Here is a 13,448-nt window from a genome sequence, read left to right on the forward strand (position 1 = left end):
TACTAGTACTTTCAAACGTGAGAAAATTGCAATTCGGCATCCATCTTTGAATAACATTTTGCTTCAACAATATAAAACATCCTGCATCCGTAGGGAACAAATTACGAGAAAGAGAATTGGCTGAGCTTACCCTGCAAGGCGTATTCAATTTACCGCATACCGTGACAGATAGGTAGACGATGCTAGCGTTATTTTCCGTGTATATATCTCGGTACTGGGGATAATTCATTTTGTAAAAACTGCCAAATTATTTACCAAGAGGGAGTTCAAAGAGCGTATTCTTTTATTTTCGTCTATATTTGCCTCCACAATGGAGACGTTCATTTTGTAAAAAAGCTGCAAAAATTACCGACCTGAAGGGAGAACGAAGCGTACGTTGCTTTTGTTTGGATATATTTGACCTCTCTCAGTTCATTTGTACTTTCATAAATGCGAATTTTCGAAAGAATTTACTGTATGTAATTTGTTACTGTGATAATTTATTTATGAATACAAGCTTCAAGGTAGTTGTAAAAATTAGCAGTCGCTTAGCTCGGCTATGCCAGGATATATGTAGCATGAGCTAAGGTTCAGCAATCCAATCCAATCCAGTCCAGTCCAGTCACTCCTCCTCGCGCATGCGCCGCACGACTCTCGAGGAGCCACGCGAAACGGCTATCAAGCGGCTCCAGCGCAGCGTCAGACTTGGCTACTGCGTAACGGAGGCGCACAGCTGGGCACGCGCCGGCGCCAATGCGTGTGCCGCGGATATGACGTCACACCTCTGGAATGCGGAGACCAGCGAATATGCAGACCCAATTCTCTACACACCCGTACTCCAAATGAATTGGATTTCCAATCCAATCCAATACAATCCAATTTAATCAAACCGAATCCTATCCAATCCAATCCAATGCTCCTCGCGCTTGCGCAGCACGTCCCTTCAACGTCCACGCAAAACTGCTCAACCTCGGCCAGTGTAGCTTACGCTACAAAAATCAGTAATGTAAATAGGCTTTCTTCAGCTTTTTCAGGCATGATTAACCTCGGTTGACTGCTTTTATTATCCAGGATGTATATTTTGCATTACTTTTTTTTTCGCCGCCTTTTTGGTGAATCATTGTCTATCGCACCACTCAGCACGGGCCTTTGTGTTCTCTTCGGGGGTATGATTACTGTTTTTATGTTTATTGGTAAAAGTATAAATTCTCGCGCGTAGATGTTCACCGGTGAATTTCCTAGGTGAATCCTGCGGTGACTTTCCTTCGTGAAATACACCGCAGTTCCCATTTCAGAGCAGACTTACAGACCTCTCTTTTGTTCGAGTAGGAGAGTCCACATTTCACGCACTGAGGGAAACAATGAGTGCACCAGTTCGTTTCTTTTAAAGCGCCCCTGTGCATACGAATATCTACACAAGAACACAGTTACTACACTCGTTAAGAACTTTTAGGGCAATACAGTAATGCCCGCTAATTAGGTGAACACCGTGACGATGCCGATCAGATTTTATCGAGGGCATGCGTCCATCGTGGGATAAGACTGACCCGCCATAAACGTATGGACACGTATCATCTCTCGTATTGGTAGTACTTGCTAGGTGCGCGCCACTTACAAGTATAAAACAATAAAGAGCTAGCGCGTGACGTCACCATAGCCCTTTCTAGAGTACTTAGCTCAGCTTTCCCAGTGCTTTTAACCAAGCACCAAGCAGTTCGCCTAATTACATTCAGCCGTTACAACGCATCGGGGATTCCCATCTACACCAGACTGAAATTCCTACCAGTAAAACTTGCATTTCAACTAAAACTGAGGGTTCTCATTTTTCGGACTCGCAAACACGACCTTATCATTAGTAGTTTTTGAGATTCCCACCTAAGAAACACCAACCCCACATGATTTGCGCAAGGCCTTACCTCACTGCTGCCTAAGGTCCACAGTAATTACGCGAAACAAACAGCCATTTTCGCAGTCATTAAACTATGGAATGCATTGCCAATAACAATTAAATTGTCTTATTTTATGCGTTCCTTCTACCATAGTTTAAGATCCTTTTTCCTTAACATTTTTTTCTAAAAAATAAAGACTTCTGTTCCCTCTGTGTAGTAGTAAAACCTGTTTTTCCAGAGCTAATATTGTACAATTTCTTGTTGTACTGCTCGCATATTTTATTGGCGTGTTAGAGCGACCCGTCCCTAACTGCGATATTTTAGTACTTCCACAGTATACTGCTTCTACATTGTACAGTAGTTTAAAGGAGCCATGAAGAGAAAATACAAGTTTGGTTCATTCAAAAGATTGTCTCGTCAGAATCATACTGACACCACTTTTAACGTAAACTTCGCTCAAATAAGCTACATAATTGGGAAAAACGGGAATGGTCATGCGACCCACCAGCTCATTTCCCGCAACAGAACCTGTGATGTCACATGAGCTAAGCTCTGCGATTGGCGGAGGCTGGCAGAAGCAGACGCAAATTAGGTAGAGCTTACAAACTAGACGAACGAGCGATTTGCGCTTAAATTTAGGGCACATTCTTTACAAAGCAATAAGAATGATTGGACAAACAGTGGAAGTTACGAAAGCACATGTAAACATAGAAGTACTGATGCGTTCTGCTGTTCGTACTGCGCACAGCATGCTTTGGTTTAGCTGCACAGCACTACGGGGCTTGGGGTTGTCTCAGACGACACTGGCCGATTGACGCAAGCAACGGTGTCTTGCGTGACCCCATTTGTCGAGCGAGCACTGTTTCAGGGAACGAATATTTTCTCCCAGAACAAAAACAAGCCAGGTTTAAATGCGGGCAAAAACAAACCAAACGCTTGCCACGGTATGGTGGCGCAATCTAGCTGACGGAACGTAAAGAAACGCGGGAACAAACCAACACCGCTGTACAGGGTGGAGACAACCTTTGAACGGTCCCGTGCCGCCGCAATTGGGCCAATGGGCTCAACGCATTATTCTTTTCGTTTCCCACGAGACCTAGCAACGCGAAACAGACAATATGATTCAAACTTCTTCAGTAAACCGCGTTGCGGCGATAATTTTAGCGCGGTTTTGACACAATGACTTGCTTCGGCGGCGAGCGAGCAACCGAAAATGGCGGCGCCAGCGTATACGCGTCTCTACCCTGTACGGCGGATGCGTGAATGAAGGTACTCTAGGCTGCAGAGCGGTCGGTTCCTGTGATGTCATTTGGGACCACGAAAACGCACGATTCAGCAGGAAAATCAAAATTTTAACCTAAATTGTTTAATTTCTCAGTGAATAAAGCACCGTTTGTATCCGGACAAGCGCTGGGGGCACTATAAAACACGAAATCTTTCGAATAAAACCAACTTGCATTTTTTCTGCATGGCTCCTTTAAGACCATTCTTGCTTAACAATTTTTTCTGAATGATAACTTTTTGTGCTTGGCCCTGTTTGTAGCATTTCAACCTGTTTTTCTAGAGCTAATAGTGTATGATTGTATGTTCTAGCGTTACATATTTCATTAACGTGTTAGACTGGCCCGTACTTCGACTGCCTAAATATTTTTAACAATATTTTCGCATTCATTACTATGAGTCCCCCGACAGTTTTACTTTGGGACCGCCTTCTGTACTCATAACTACTTGCGTTGTGTATGTACCAAAAAATGTTTGATGAAATCCTTGAAATCCCTTATAAAAATTCTTCTCAACATAACAGAGGCAGACAAGTTCGCAGCCTTCCACCGTGCAACCAGTGCCACGAATGGCAGCTAACCTGACGTCAGTGCAAATTATGCACAAAATATCGCCGACATAAGTAGTAGCAATCGAAAGTTCTCGGTGAGATACTTCTATAGCATCCACTCCGGCGTCCCAACGACGAGCGATACCGGACGTTGGAGAGCGGCACCGGCTGTCGTCAAGAGAACCAAGGGGAAAACGCAAGCCCATGTAGCACCCTCGCGCCCACGTTTTCAGACCTGCTTTTGAAACAACTAGCCTCACTACGAAACAACATTTCCCTGCTATGGAAGCTTCCACCATTGAAATTATCCACCAGAACATAAATATATTTTTGTGTGACTTCTACCGCAAAGAATATTGTGTGAGCACTACAATGTTTGTGCATGTTTGATGTTGATCTATGTTGGCAACATACTGTCCCCGGTGCAAGCCAAGCCGCACAGCAAACCAGTCTGGCATCGACACTTAGTAACCCCATAAAGTAACGGGGGCAGTTACGTTAGATAACGAAGATAGGCACTCAATAAAAAAGAAATTAAGTCCTCACTTACCACCGCATGCCACCTTGCACTGTTGTTTAGTTTCAAAGTTATTCTTGTTGCCCTTGCAACCTCCCCAAACGAATTTTTTGCAATTTTTTCCGTTAAAATACCACCTCGGTATCGCCGCTGTGCAAGGACCTGGATCTTTGGGCTCGTAGCATTTGCAAGGAAGTTTTCGACCTAGAATATGAGAAACACATATAATATTCTTTTGCTGGATTTTCTGGGTTTCATTATGTAACATACTGGTGATGTAAATTTGGAAACTAGATCACATTTTCCTGTAGTTGAAACGAGACTCACTACTGTTTGTGGGTCCTGATACAAGATTAAAACAATATATTATAAATCTTCCGCAGTGCAACTTTACTAAACCAGCGTGCACGCCTGGTCACTGATTTCTTAAAATCTAGGGCTGAAAACGAGAGGGCTTAATAGCCGTTATTCCCATGCTTGTCACTGTTATTTCCAGATTTGTGACATTTGCCCTACGTCCTTCTTCGGTTTTGTTATTAAGACATCGTGCTCATGCTTACAGGTTCTGTTCAGCACCCCACCTTTGTGACAGCTCTCCCCGGAATCAGAGAAAAGCAAAAACCTCCATTCCCGTGATATTTAGGTTCACACAAAGAAAAAAACTGTAGAGCTTTCTTCCTCTATGTGTATTGTCACGAAGGTGGCTACGGTATCCGAAGTAACTTGTCCCGCACGTCAAAGGCGTAGTTTAGGTATTTATTATTTGAACAGACAATGGTGCAGCAAAAAACGTTTCAGACCCGCCTCATCTTACATAACATATATTATAGAACCCTCAGTAAAAGCAGCAATGCAGGGATTTCTTTCGAAGTTCCGGCTGCGATCCCAGCCTTCGTACTGCTTGCGAAGGCTGAACTCTCGGACGAAGCGTCGAAATAAACTCTCCATTGTTGCTTGCACAGAGGGTTCTCTACTTCGTGTTCACCTATTTACCCATAAATAGCCATATATAATCAGTCAAGTCCACCCAATAAGAATTTTAAGAAAATCACAAAACGTTGTTACGAGACCTAAATTAAACTCCTACAACGCCATTATGTGAAAAGTTTTACATGTCAGCTGGGGAAACCTAACAGCCACAAGTAATTTAAATTACTCGTAAGTAATTTTTTTCTTAATTTGTTATTTATTACTAATATTACATATAAATATTTCCTTCTGCCTGACACCTATATCAGGCGGGAACGTACGAGGACGCTGCCAAACGAAAAGCACACACCGAAACTCCTCATATATATTGTCACGTGTACAAGAAGTTTAAAGAGGACGACGACTAAGGGAACGCCTCCAGCCACCTGTCTTCAGCGCGTGCCGACGAAATGTCGACGACGACGAGGAGGAGCAGAGTGTCTCGGGCAGTGGCGCCCGAGAGCACGTGGACCGAGCTGGACGATCGAGAACGGCAGTCTAGCGCATGGTGGGCCGGAGGAAGCAACTTCTTCGCTGAGTGACTAGGAGGCACAAGTTCGCCTTATTAAATTACCATCGCCCACCCGGACTATTTCGTCATTATTCTTGTTACGTGTCACTGGTGGAGGTGCGGGTTAAGCCCCTAATGTTCAAGACCCCTCCTGCTTCTCGTCTGTCCAGCCCCGAGCGGCCTACCTTCGTGGACACACCAGTTCATCGCTCCAGCCGGCGCCTGTTAGGCTTATCTCCCGAGTTCAGCGCCCTGTCTAGAACACGCTCTGCTCGTGGCCCCCAAACGATGGCGTCAGCGAATGCAGCGCAGGTGACGTTCCAGCAGCCTCGTGAACCCAACTGCTTTCACGGGGAGGCCTTCGAGGATGTAGACGACTGGTTGGACCACTTCGAACGTGTCGCAGATTCAACCAGTGGGACAACAACAACAAGCTGCATAACGTCTATTTCTCTCTTAAAGACGGCGCGGAGGCCTGGTTTCTAAATAACGAGGCGAGTATGCGGACGTGGGAAGAATTCCGTGAAAAGCTTCTCGAGAAGTTTTCGAGTACAGACCGGTCTGACCACGCGATGCGTTTGCTCGACTCCCGCATCCAAAAACCGAACGAAAGTGTTGCCATGTTCACCGAAGATATGGCACGTCTGTTCAAGTGGGCTGATCCTGCGATGGCCGAAGCTAAAAAGTTGCGCTACCTGATGCATAGGGTGAAAGAACAACTTTTCGCCGGACTGGTGCGAAATCCTCCTCAGACGGTGCAGGCGTTCATTAAGGAAGCCACTGCAATTGAACGCGCCCTTCAAGACCGTTCTCGCCAATACAACAGGCATACGAACCATGCATCGAGCAACGTTGCCATGCTGTCCACTGTCAACGAGAGGGACCTGCGTGACCTCGTTCGGACCATCGTCCAGGAAGAACTGCGGAAATTGAAAGTGAGTTCCCCAGAGCCGGTAATCGCTTCTGCCTCTTCGATCGCCGAAATCGTAAGCGAGGAACTCCGACAAACACTTGTTACCCCGGAACACAGTGTAGAAGCGCCCCAAGTAACCTACGAAGGGGCCCTCCGTCGCCGCCAATTCGTCCCTGCAGTGCCACGTCAGGAGCCGCTAGCTGACTTCATGCCTCCCCCACGGCCTACCTTTCGTCCTCAGGTCCGCAAGACCGACGTGTGGCGCACCGTGGACAACCGCCCCCTGTGTTACCATTGTGGAGAACCAGGTCATGTCATCCGTCGATGCCCGTACCGCGAGATAGGGCTGCCGGGATTCTCACCTACCGCTCGCCGTCCACGCATCGGGGAACGACCAGCAGCAATCGAAGATTACCTGGCTAATAGGCCCGCCAACGCGCCGAACCATTATCGGTCCCGCTCTCCGTCGCCGGCTCGTCCCAGTTCCCCCTATAGCAGCAGCGAGACACGAAGACCAAGGTTGGCAACCCCCTTCGGGGAAACTGGAAGCAGCAACCTCAGGAGGGAAGGGTGCCGACGGCCGAATTACTAATGTCCCTCCATCAGCGCCGCGATGCGATCCACAGACGAATTCCCACGAAGAGGTGAGCGCGGACCTCTCCGTATGTGTCGACGGGCACCCCATAGTTTCTTTAGTGGATACCGGTGCAGATTACTCAATTCTAAGCAAAAAACTGGCAGATCGCCTGCGGAAAGTAAAGATCCCATGGAGTGGACCCCAGATCCGTTCCGCAGGAGGTCATCTAATGACGCCCATTGGAAAGTGCACCGCGAGGATTGCCATCGGTAACTGTGATTTCGTTGCCACCTTCCTCGTGCTCCCACAGTGCTGCAGAGACATGATCTTGGGAATGGACTTCCTGCGGGAGCACGGCGCCGTTATAAACATTCATGAGCGTTCAGTCATTTTTTCGCCAAACGGTACGTCCACAGAAAGTGAAAGAGAGCGAATTCACGTACCTCTGCGCATAGGTGGCAGTGACGTACTAATGCCTCCTAGGTCATGCGCGCTTGTTTCAGTCGTCTGTGACAATCCGCACAGTGGTGATGGCATAGCCGAGCAGATAAGCGGCCTTTTGCTAAACCAAGGAATTGCCATTGCCCGGGGTCTGGTGCACCTTACCGAAGGGTGCGCGCAGGTGTTGCTCACGAATTTCACTAACGAACATCAGCGCATCGCGAAGGGAACTGCACTGGCCTGCTTTGAAGAAATCGACGACTGGCAAGCCTGCTTTGCACTACAGAGCGATACGTCTAGCGATTGTACATCTCCTGCCGCTGTTGACGTGAATCCTGACTTGCCACCTCATAAGCAACAAGTTCTCTACGAGCTGCTGAACCAGTTTGGCGACTTCTTCTCCACGACATCAGGCGTCCGTCAAACCGCACTAGTGAAACACCGCATCATAACAGACGAAACTGAGAGACCTATTCACCAGAATCCATACCGTGTATCCCCAAGAGAACGCGAGGCGATACGGGACCAAATCGAACAAATGCTTAAGGACGACGTCATCCAACCGTCAAGGAGCCCATGGGCGTCACCTGTCGTGTTAGTCAGGAAGAAAGATGGCAGCCTCCGTTTTTGCGTGGACTATCGCAAGCTGAACCACGTAACGAAGAAGGACGTATACCCTTTGCCAAGGATCGATGACTCCCTCGACAGGTTGCGCCATGCGCGCTATTTCTCATCCATGGACCTAAAAAGTGGATATTGGCAAATAGAAGTGGATGAGCGTGATCGCGAAAAAACAGCCTTTATCACGCCAGACGGTTTGTACGAATTTAAGGTTCTTCCTTTCGGACTATGCTCTGCACCAGCAACATTCCAAAGGATGATGGATACCGTTTTGTCCGGGCTAAAATGGCAAACATGTCTGGTGTATCTGGATGATGTGATTGTATTCTCGCCGACGTTTGACGAGCATGTCAAGCGGTTGTCCGCAGTGCTACAGGCTATACGGTCCGCCGGACTCACACTGAAGCGAGAAAAATGCCACTTTGATTCAAGGAACTACGCTTTCTAGGTCGCGTCGTCAGCCGTGATGGAGTTCGTCCAGATCCTGATAAAATTGCAGCTGTTTCCAAGTTTCCCACGCCGGTTGATAAAAGGGCTGTTCGACGGTTTTTAGGACTCTGCTCCTACTACAGGCGCTTTATCGCAAACGTTTCCCGAATAGCGGCCCCACTTACTCACCTTACCCGGGATGACGTTGTGTTCCAGTGGACCGACAAGGAGCAAGTCGCTTTCGACGAACTTAGACATCGCCTACAGACACCACCCGTCCTAGCCCACTTTGACGAAGAGGTTCCTACGATCATCCACACCGATGCAAGCAACGTCGGATTTGGAGCCGTTCTTATACAGCTACAGGATGGAGTCGAAAGAGTGGTTGCTTACGCAAGTAGGTCTCTGTCCCGTGCGGAGATGAACTATTCAACAACCGAGAAAGAATGTCTAGCGGTTGTTTGGGCCACAAGCAAATTCCGTCCATACATATACGGCCGGCCATTCAGTATTGTGAGCGATCACCACTCGCTCTGCTGGCTAGCAAATTTGAAAACCCTTGTGGACATCTCGCACGCTGGAGTCTGAGGCTGCAGGAATTTGACATGGTTATCCAATACAAATCTGGAAAGCAGCATAGCGATGCTGACTGTCTCTCACGCGCCCCCGATGAGCCTGCAGGTGGAGAAGACGACGTTTCATTTGTGTGTGCGGTGCAGGCGACAACCGTTGCAAATCAACAGCGGAATGACCAGGAACTGCGGCCGCTAATTGATTTCTTGGAGGGACACACTTCGACTGCACCTAGGCTATTCTCCAGAGGGCTTTTCTCCTTTTGCTTGATTAATAACGTACTGTACAAGAAAAACTTTACCCCCAACGGCCGAAGCATCTTGCTTGTAGTTCCAACTCCCCTGCGAGAAGACGTTTTGCAAGCCTGCCACGACGAACCCTCGGCCGGTCACTTGGGCTACACTCGAACATTAGCAAGGATACAACAAAGCTATTACTGGCCTAGGCTGTCCGGTGTTGTCAGGGAGTACGTCCGTACCTGCAGGGATTGCCAGCGACGCAACATGCCCCCGAACCGACCTGCCGGCTTGCTCCAGCCAATTCAAATACCTGCGAGGCCATTCGAACAAGTTGAAATGGATCTGCTTGGCCCCTTCCCAACATCTTCGCAAGGTAACAAATGGATTATCGTGGCTACAGATTACCTGACCCGGTATGCGGAAACAGAGGCTGTCTCGCGGGGCACTGCAGAAGAAGTAGCCCAATTTTTCGTTGAAAACATCTTCCTTCGAGACGGTGCTCCTGCTTGCGTTATCACGGACAGAGGCACAGCCTTTACAGCCAAGCTGGTGAGCGCCATCATGACGCTGAGTGGCACATCCCACCGACGAACGACCGCCTACCATCCTCAAACCAACGGGCTTACGGAGCGCATGAATAAAACAATTGCCGACATGTTAAGTGTACGTGGATGCCGAGCACAAGACCTGGGACGTCGTTCTACCTTACATCACGTTCGCCTATAACACGGCACAACAGGAAACGACGCGGATGACACCTTTCCAGATTCTTTACGGTCGAGAGGTTTCTACCATGCGGGACGCCATGCTCCCTCACGATTCAAGGGACGACGCTGCACCTTCCTTCGACTTCACCCAGCGCGCCGAAGACGCACGGCAGATTGCGCGTCAGAGGATACGGCAACAACAGCACTTTGACGCTACGCGTTACAATCTCAGGCATAGACACGTGCAGTTTGTAGAAGGCGACCAAGTCTGGATATGGACGCCGATTCGTCGACGGGGCTTATCGGAAGAGCTGCTCCGGCGATTTTTCGGGCCCTATACAGTGCAAAGGAAGTTAAGCGACGTGACTTATGAAATTGTTCTGTCCTGCCCTTCTCCTCGAGCACGCCGCCGGCCACAACCTGAAGTAGTCCACGTGGTACGCATGAAGCCTTATTTCTCCCGATGACGACTTTTGTGACCTCAGCGCTACGTGACCCCGCCATTTACGCAGCATACCATACGGTGACTACGCATCGGGACGATGCTCTCTTGGGAGGGGGGCAAATGTCACGTGTACAAGAAGTTTAAAGAGGACGACGACGAAGGGAACGCCTCCAGCCACCTGTCTTCAGCGCGTGCCGACGAACTGTCGACGACGACGAGGAGGAGCAGAGTGTCTCGGGCAGTGGCGCGCGAGAGCACGTGGACCGAGCTGGACCATCGAGGACGGCAGTCTAGCGCGTGGTGGGCCGGAGGAAGCAACTTCTTCGCTGAGTGACTAGGAGGCACAAGTTCGCCTTATTAAATTACCATCACCCACCCGGACTATTTCGTCATTATTCTTGTTACGTGTCAATATATATATATATACATATATATATATATATATATATATATATATATATATATATATATATATATATATATATTTATATATATATATATATATATATGTATATATATATATATATAGTAGTCTGAGTGGCGCTGGCTACCACCACCAAGCGCAGGAAACAAATACACCTGAACATAAATACCCCAGTTAGCGGAGGCTAAAGGAGCCCCGCCTGTAGCGTAGTGGTTATCGCACCAGACCGGTATTCTGGAGGTCGTGGGTTCGGATCCCACCTGGCGAGCATTTTTTCTCCACTTTCTTTCTTTCTCTTCCAAATACTTCATCTGTTTCAATGACCTACCACATCCTCCCCTTTGCTTTCCGAGGTTTTCTTGACTGCCAACTCTTATATATATATATATATATATATATATATATATATATATATATATATATATATATATATATATATATATATATATATATATATATATATTTATGTATATATAATATCGCTAAGTTGCTAAGCAGTGACAATCAACATAAACAGACCAAACTGACCTACAGGCATTTATGTGCTGTGGAAAAGGCGTGTACTTACGAAGGCATTTCCTTTCACAATCACATTTGCTTTTGAAGTTGTTTCCGTTTCGCTCGCAACCTCCCCATTTAAATTCCACGCACGCACGACCATTAAAATAAAACCTCCGTTTTGATGCTTTACATGGTCCCACTTTTTTTGCCTCAAGGCAACGAGGAGGTGGGGCTGGTGCTGTAGAGAGAGAAAAAGTTCGCAATTAGTTTTTACAAAGCATATCTGGGCCCCATTTATGTTGATTGCAATTAAATTACAATGGTTCTCAATTCAGTAGAGAGTCGACAAAGATGTAAATCGCGAGTCTGTAATTTATGCCTGATACGTTGTGATGAAGGAAGGGATATTTTCCTGACCTCTGTCAATTAGCTTGGTTTAAAGCCATTCCCGGCGAAAGCCACAAGTAAGGACAAAACCCTGCCCTTTTGCAGGGAATCTCTTTGTGCGTCCTCTTCCGACTTTCTTGGTGCTGCTGCTCCTGCTGTCGCCCCGGACGTGCGCGTGGGCTTTTATAACACCCTGAGATAGCGACCGCCTCAGCTCATCCGGTCCCGCACTGCCGCAGCAAAGTTTTACGGGGACTACCGCGCAGTTCGCCGGTGGTCAGGTTAATTTGTCTCAGCCAGACAACAGAGAGGCCAAGCTCAGTCTCGCTGATAGTGTGTGAGAGACGCGTGCGTTGCGCGGGTCAGTGGCGACCTCTACGTTGCTTTGTAAAACCTTGATGTTAGTCTTACAGTCGTGCAAAGGCAAATAAAGGCTTTCTCACCCGAAACTTCATTCAGCCCGAATCTGCGGCTGTTATTTGTGATTATAACAACAGCCATGACACGACGACGCCATTGTTTATTTACCATAAAACTTAATCGTCGACTTTAAAAGCAGACATACCTGTATATTGAAGCTTTATCAAAAATATCTACTGTGATCGTCTGTTTGGCTGTACCCCATCCCACAATCCCTCAAAGACGCAAGGCTATACTGATTCGATTTGTCACGTGTTCGCTAAAAGGATTGAAACAATGTTTGTCGTTGCGTCTCGTACTTCTCGGTGAACTTTCTGGCGATTCGCAACTGTGTTAAGGATGCAGCAATTTTCCGTGCAAAGACGACGCAAGTTTTGCCTTTCTTCGTCGGACTGTATAGCTGGTTCTTTCAAAATGTTCATACTGGCTAAATAAGCATTAAAACGTTACTCGATCTTCGAAAATAAACTAAAAAATGTAGAGAGGTGGGGACTATCATTTTAAAATCAATAGCAGGGTACTTGCCCTGACCATTGCCATCACGACTTCTTTACGCTACCCTGCCATCTGCTCAACCATGTGTAATTTTGTTGTCCTAAATTTGTTAGAAGGATTAACAATGTGTCACTATAACCATTCAGCTGTCCAGAGTGAGTTATCTCAATTTCCTGATTAGAAAACCTGATGTAGGAGCTGGACCACTATTTTTGGCAGGTGCTTACCATGTAACAATAGCATCGACTTTGGTTTTAGTCACTACGACATCTAAATGTCAGCTCCAGAACCCTCAGTGTGGCCTCCCGAGTGGACGTGCAACAGTATTGACACTACGGTCGGTATTAGAACACCCAAACGAGGGCTCCCCGTATGCGACCTGAAGTAAGATGCGCCACGAGGCCGCTCCGCTTTTAACAGCAGGCTAGCACAGTACCAACTAACCCACTAACCCACTACGTATTGCAATTTTCGTCTTTTCTTTAACTAATCGTTTACACCCTGTTCACTCTTGCGATGGCGCTCAAATACTCCTATGCTTTTCTTTCAGCATGACCTTGTGCTGATTCTCGCTACATAT

At 47.3% G+C, this 13,448-nt stretch overlaps 1 protein-coding gene across 4 annotated transcripts in view; it reads right to left on the reverse strand.

The window, feature by feature from the left end:
* Positions 1 to 13,448, reverse strand: part of LOC144150174 (uncharacterized) — a 181,612-nt gene that overhangs the window by 63,600 nt on the left and 104,564 nt on the right. For all 4 annotated transcript variants that reach the window (XM_077682016.1, XM_077682015.1, XM_077682018.1 and 1 more), the window contains 2 exons: positions 11,634 to 11,804; positions 4,250 to 4,420 (listed from right to left, as the gene is read on the reverse strand). In XM_077682016.1, coding sequence (XP_077538142.1) covers positions 4,250 to 4,420; positions 11,634 to 11,804 — 342 coding nt within the window. The remainder of the gene's footprint in view (positions 1 to 4,249; positions 4,421 to 11,633; positions 11,805 to 13,448) is intronic.

Source organism: Haemaphysalis longicornis, unplaced genomic scaffold (genome assembly GCF_048455015.1).
Source record: "Haemaphysalis longicornis isolate Haplotype H1 unplaced genomic scaffold, Haemaphysalis longicornis Haplotype H1 scaffold_8, whole genome shotgun sequence".
Classification (NCBI taxonomy): Eukaryota; Metazoa; Arthropoda; class Arachnida; order Ixodida; family Ixodidae; genus Haemaphysalis; species Haemaphysalis longicornis.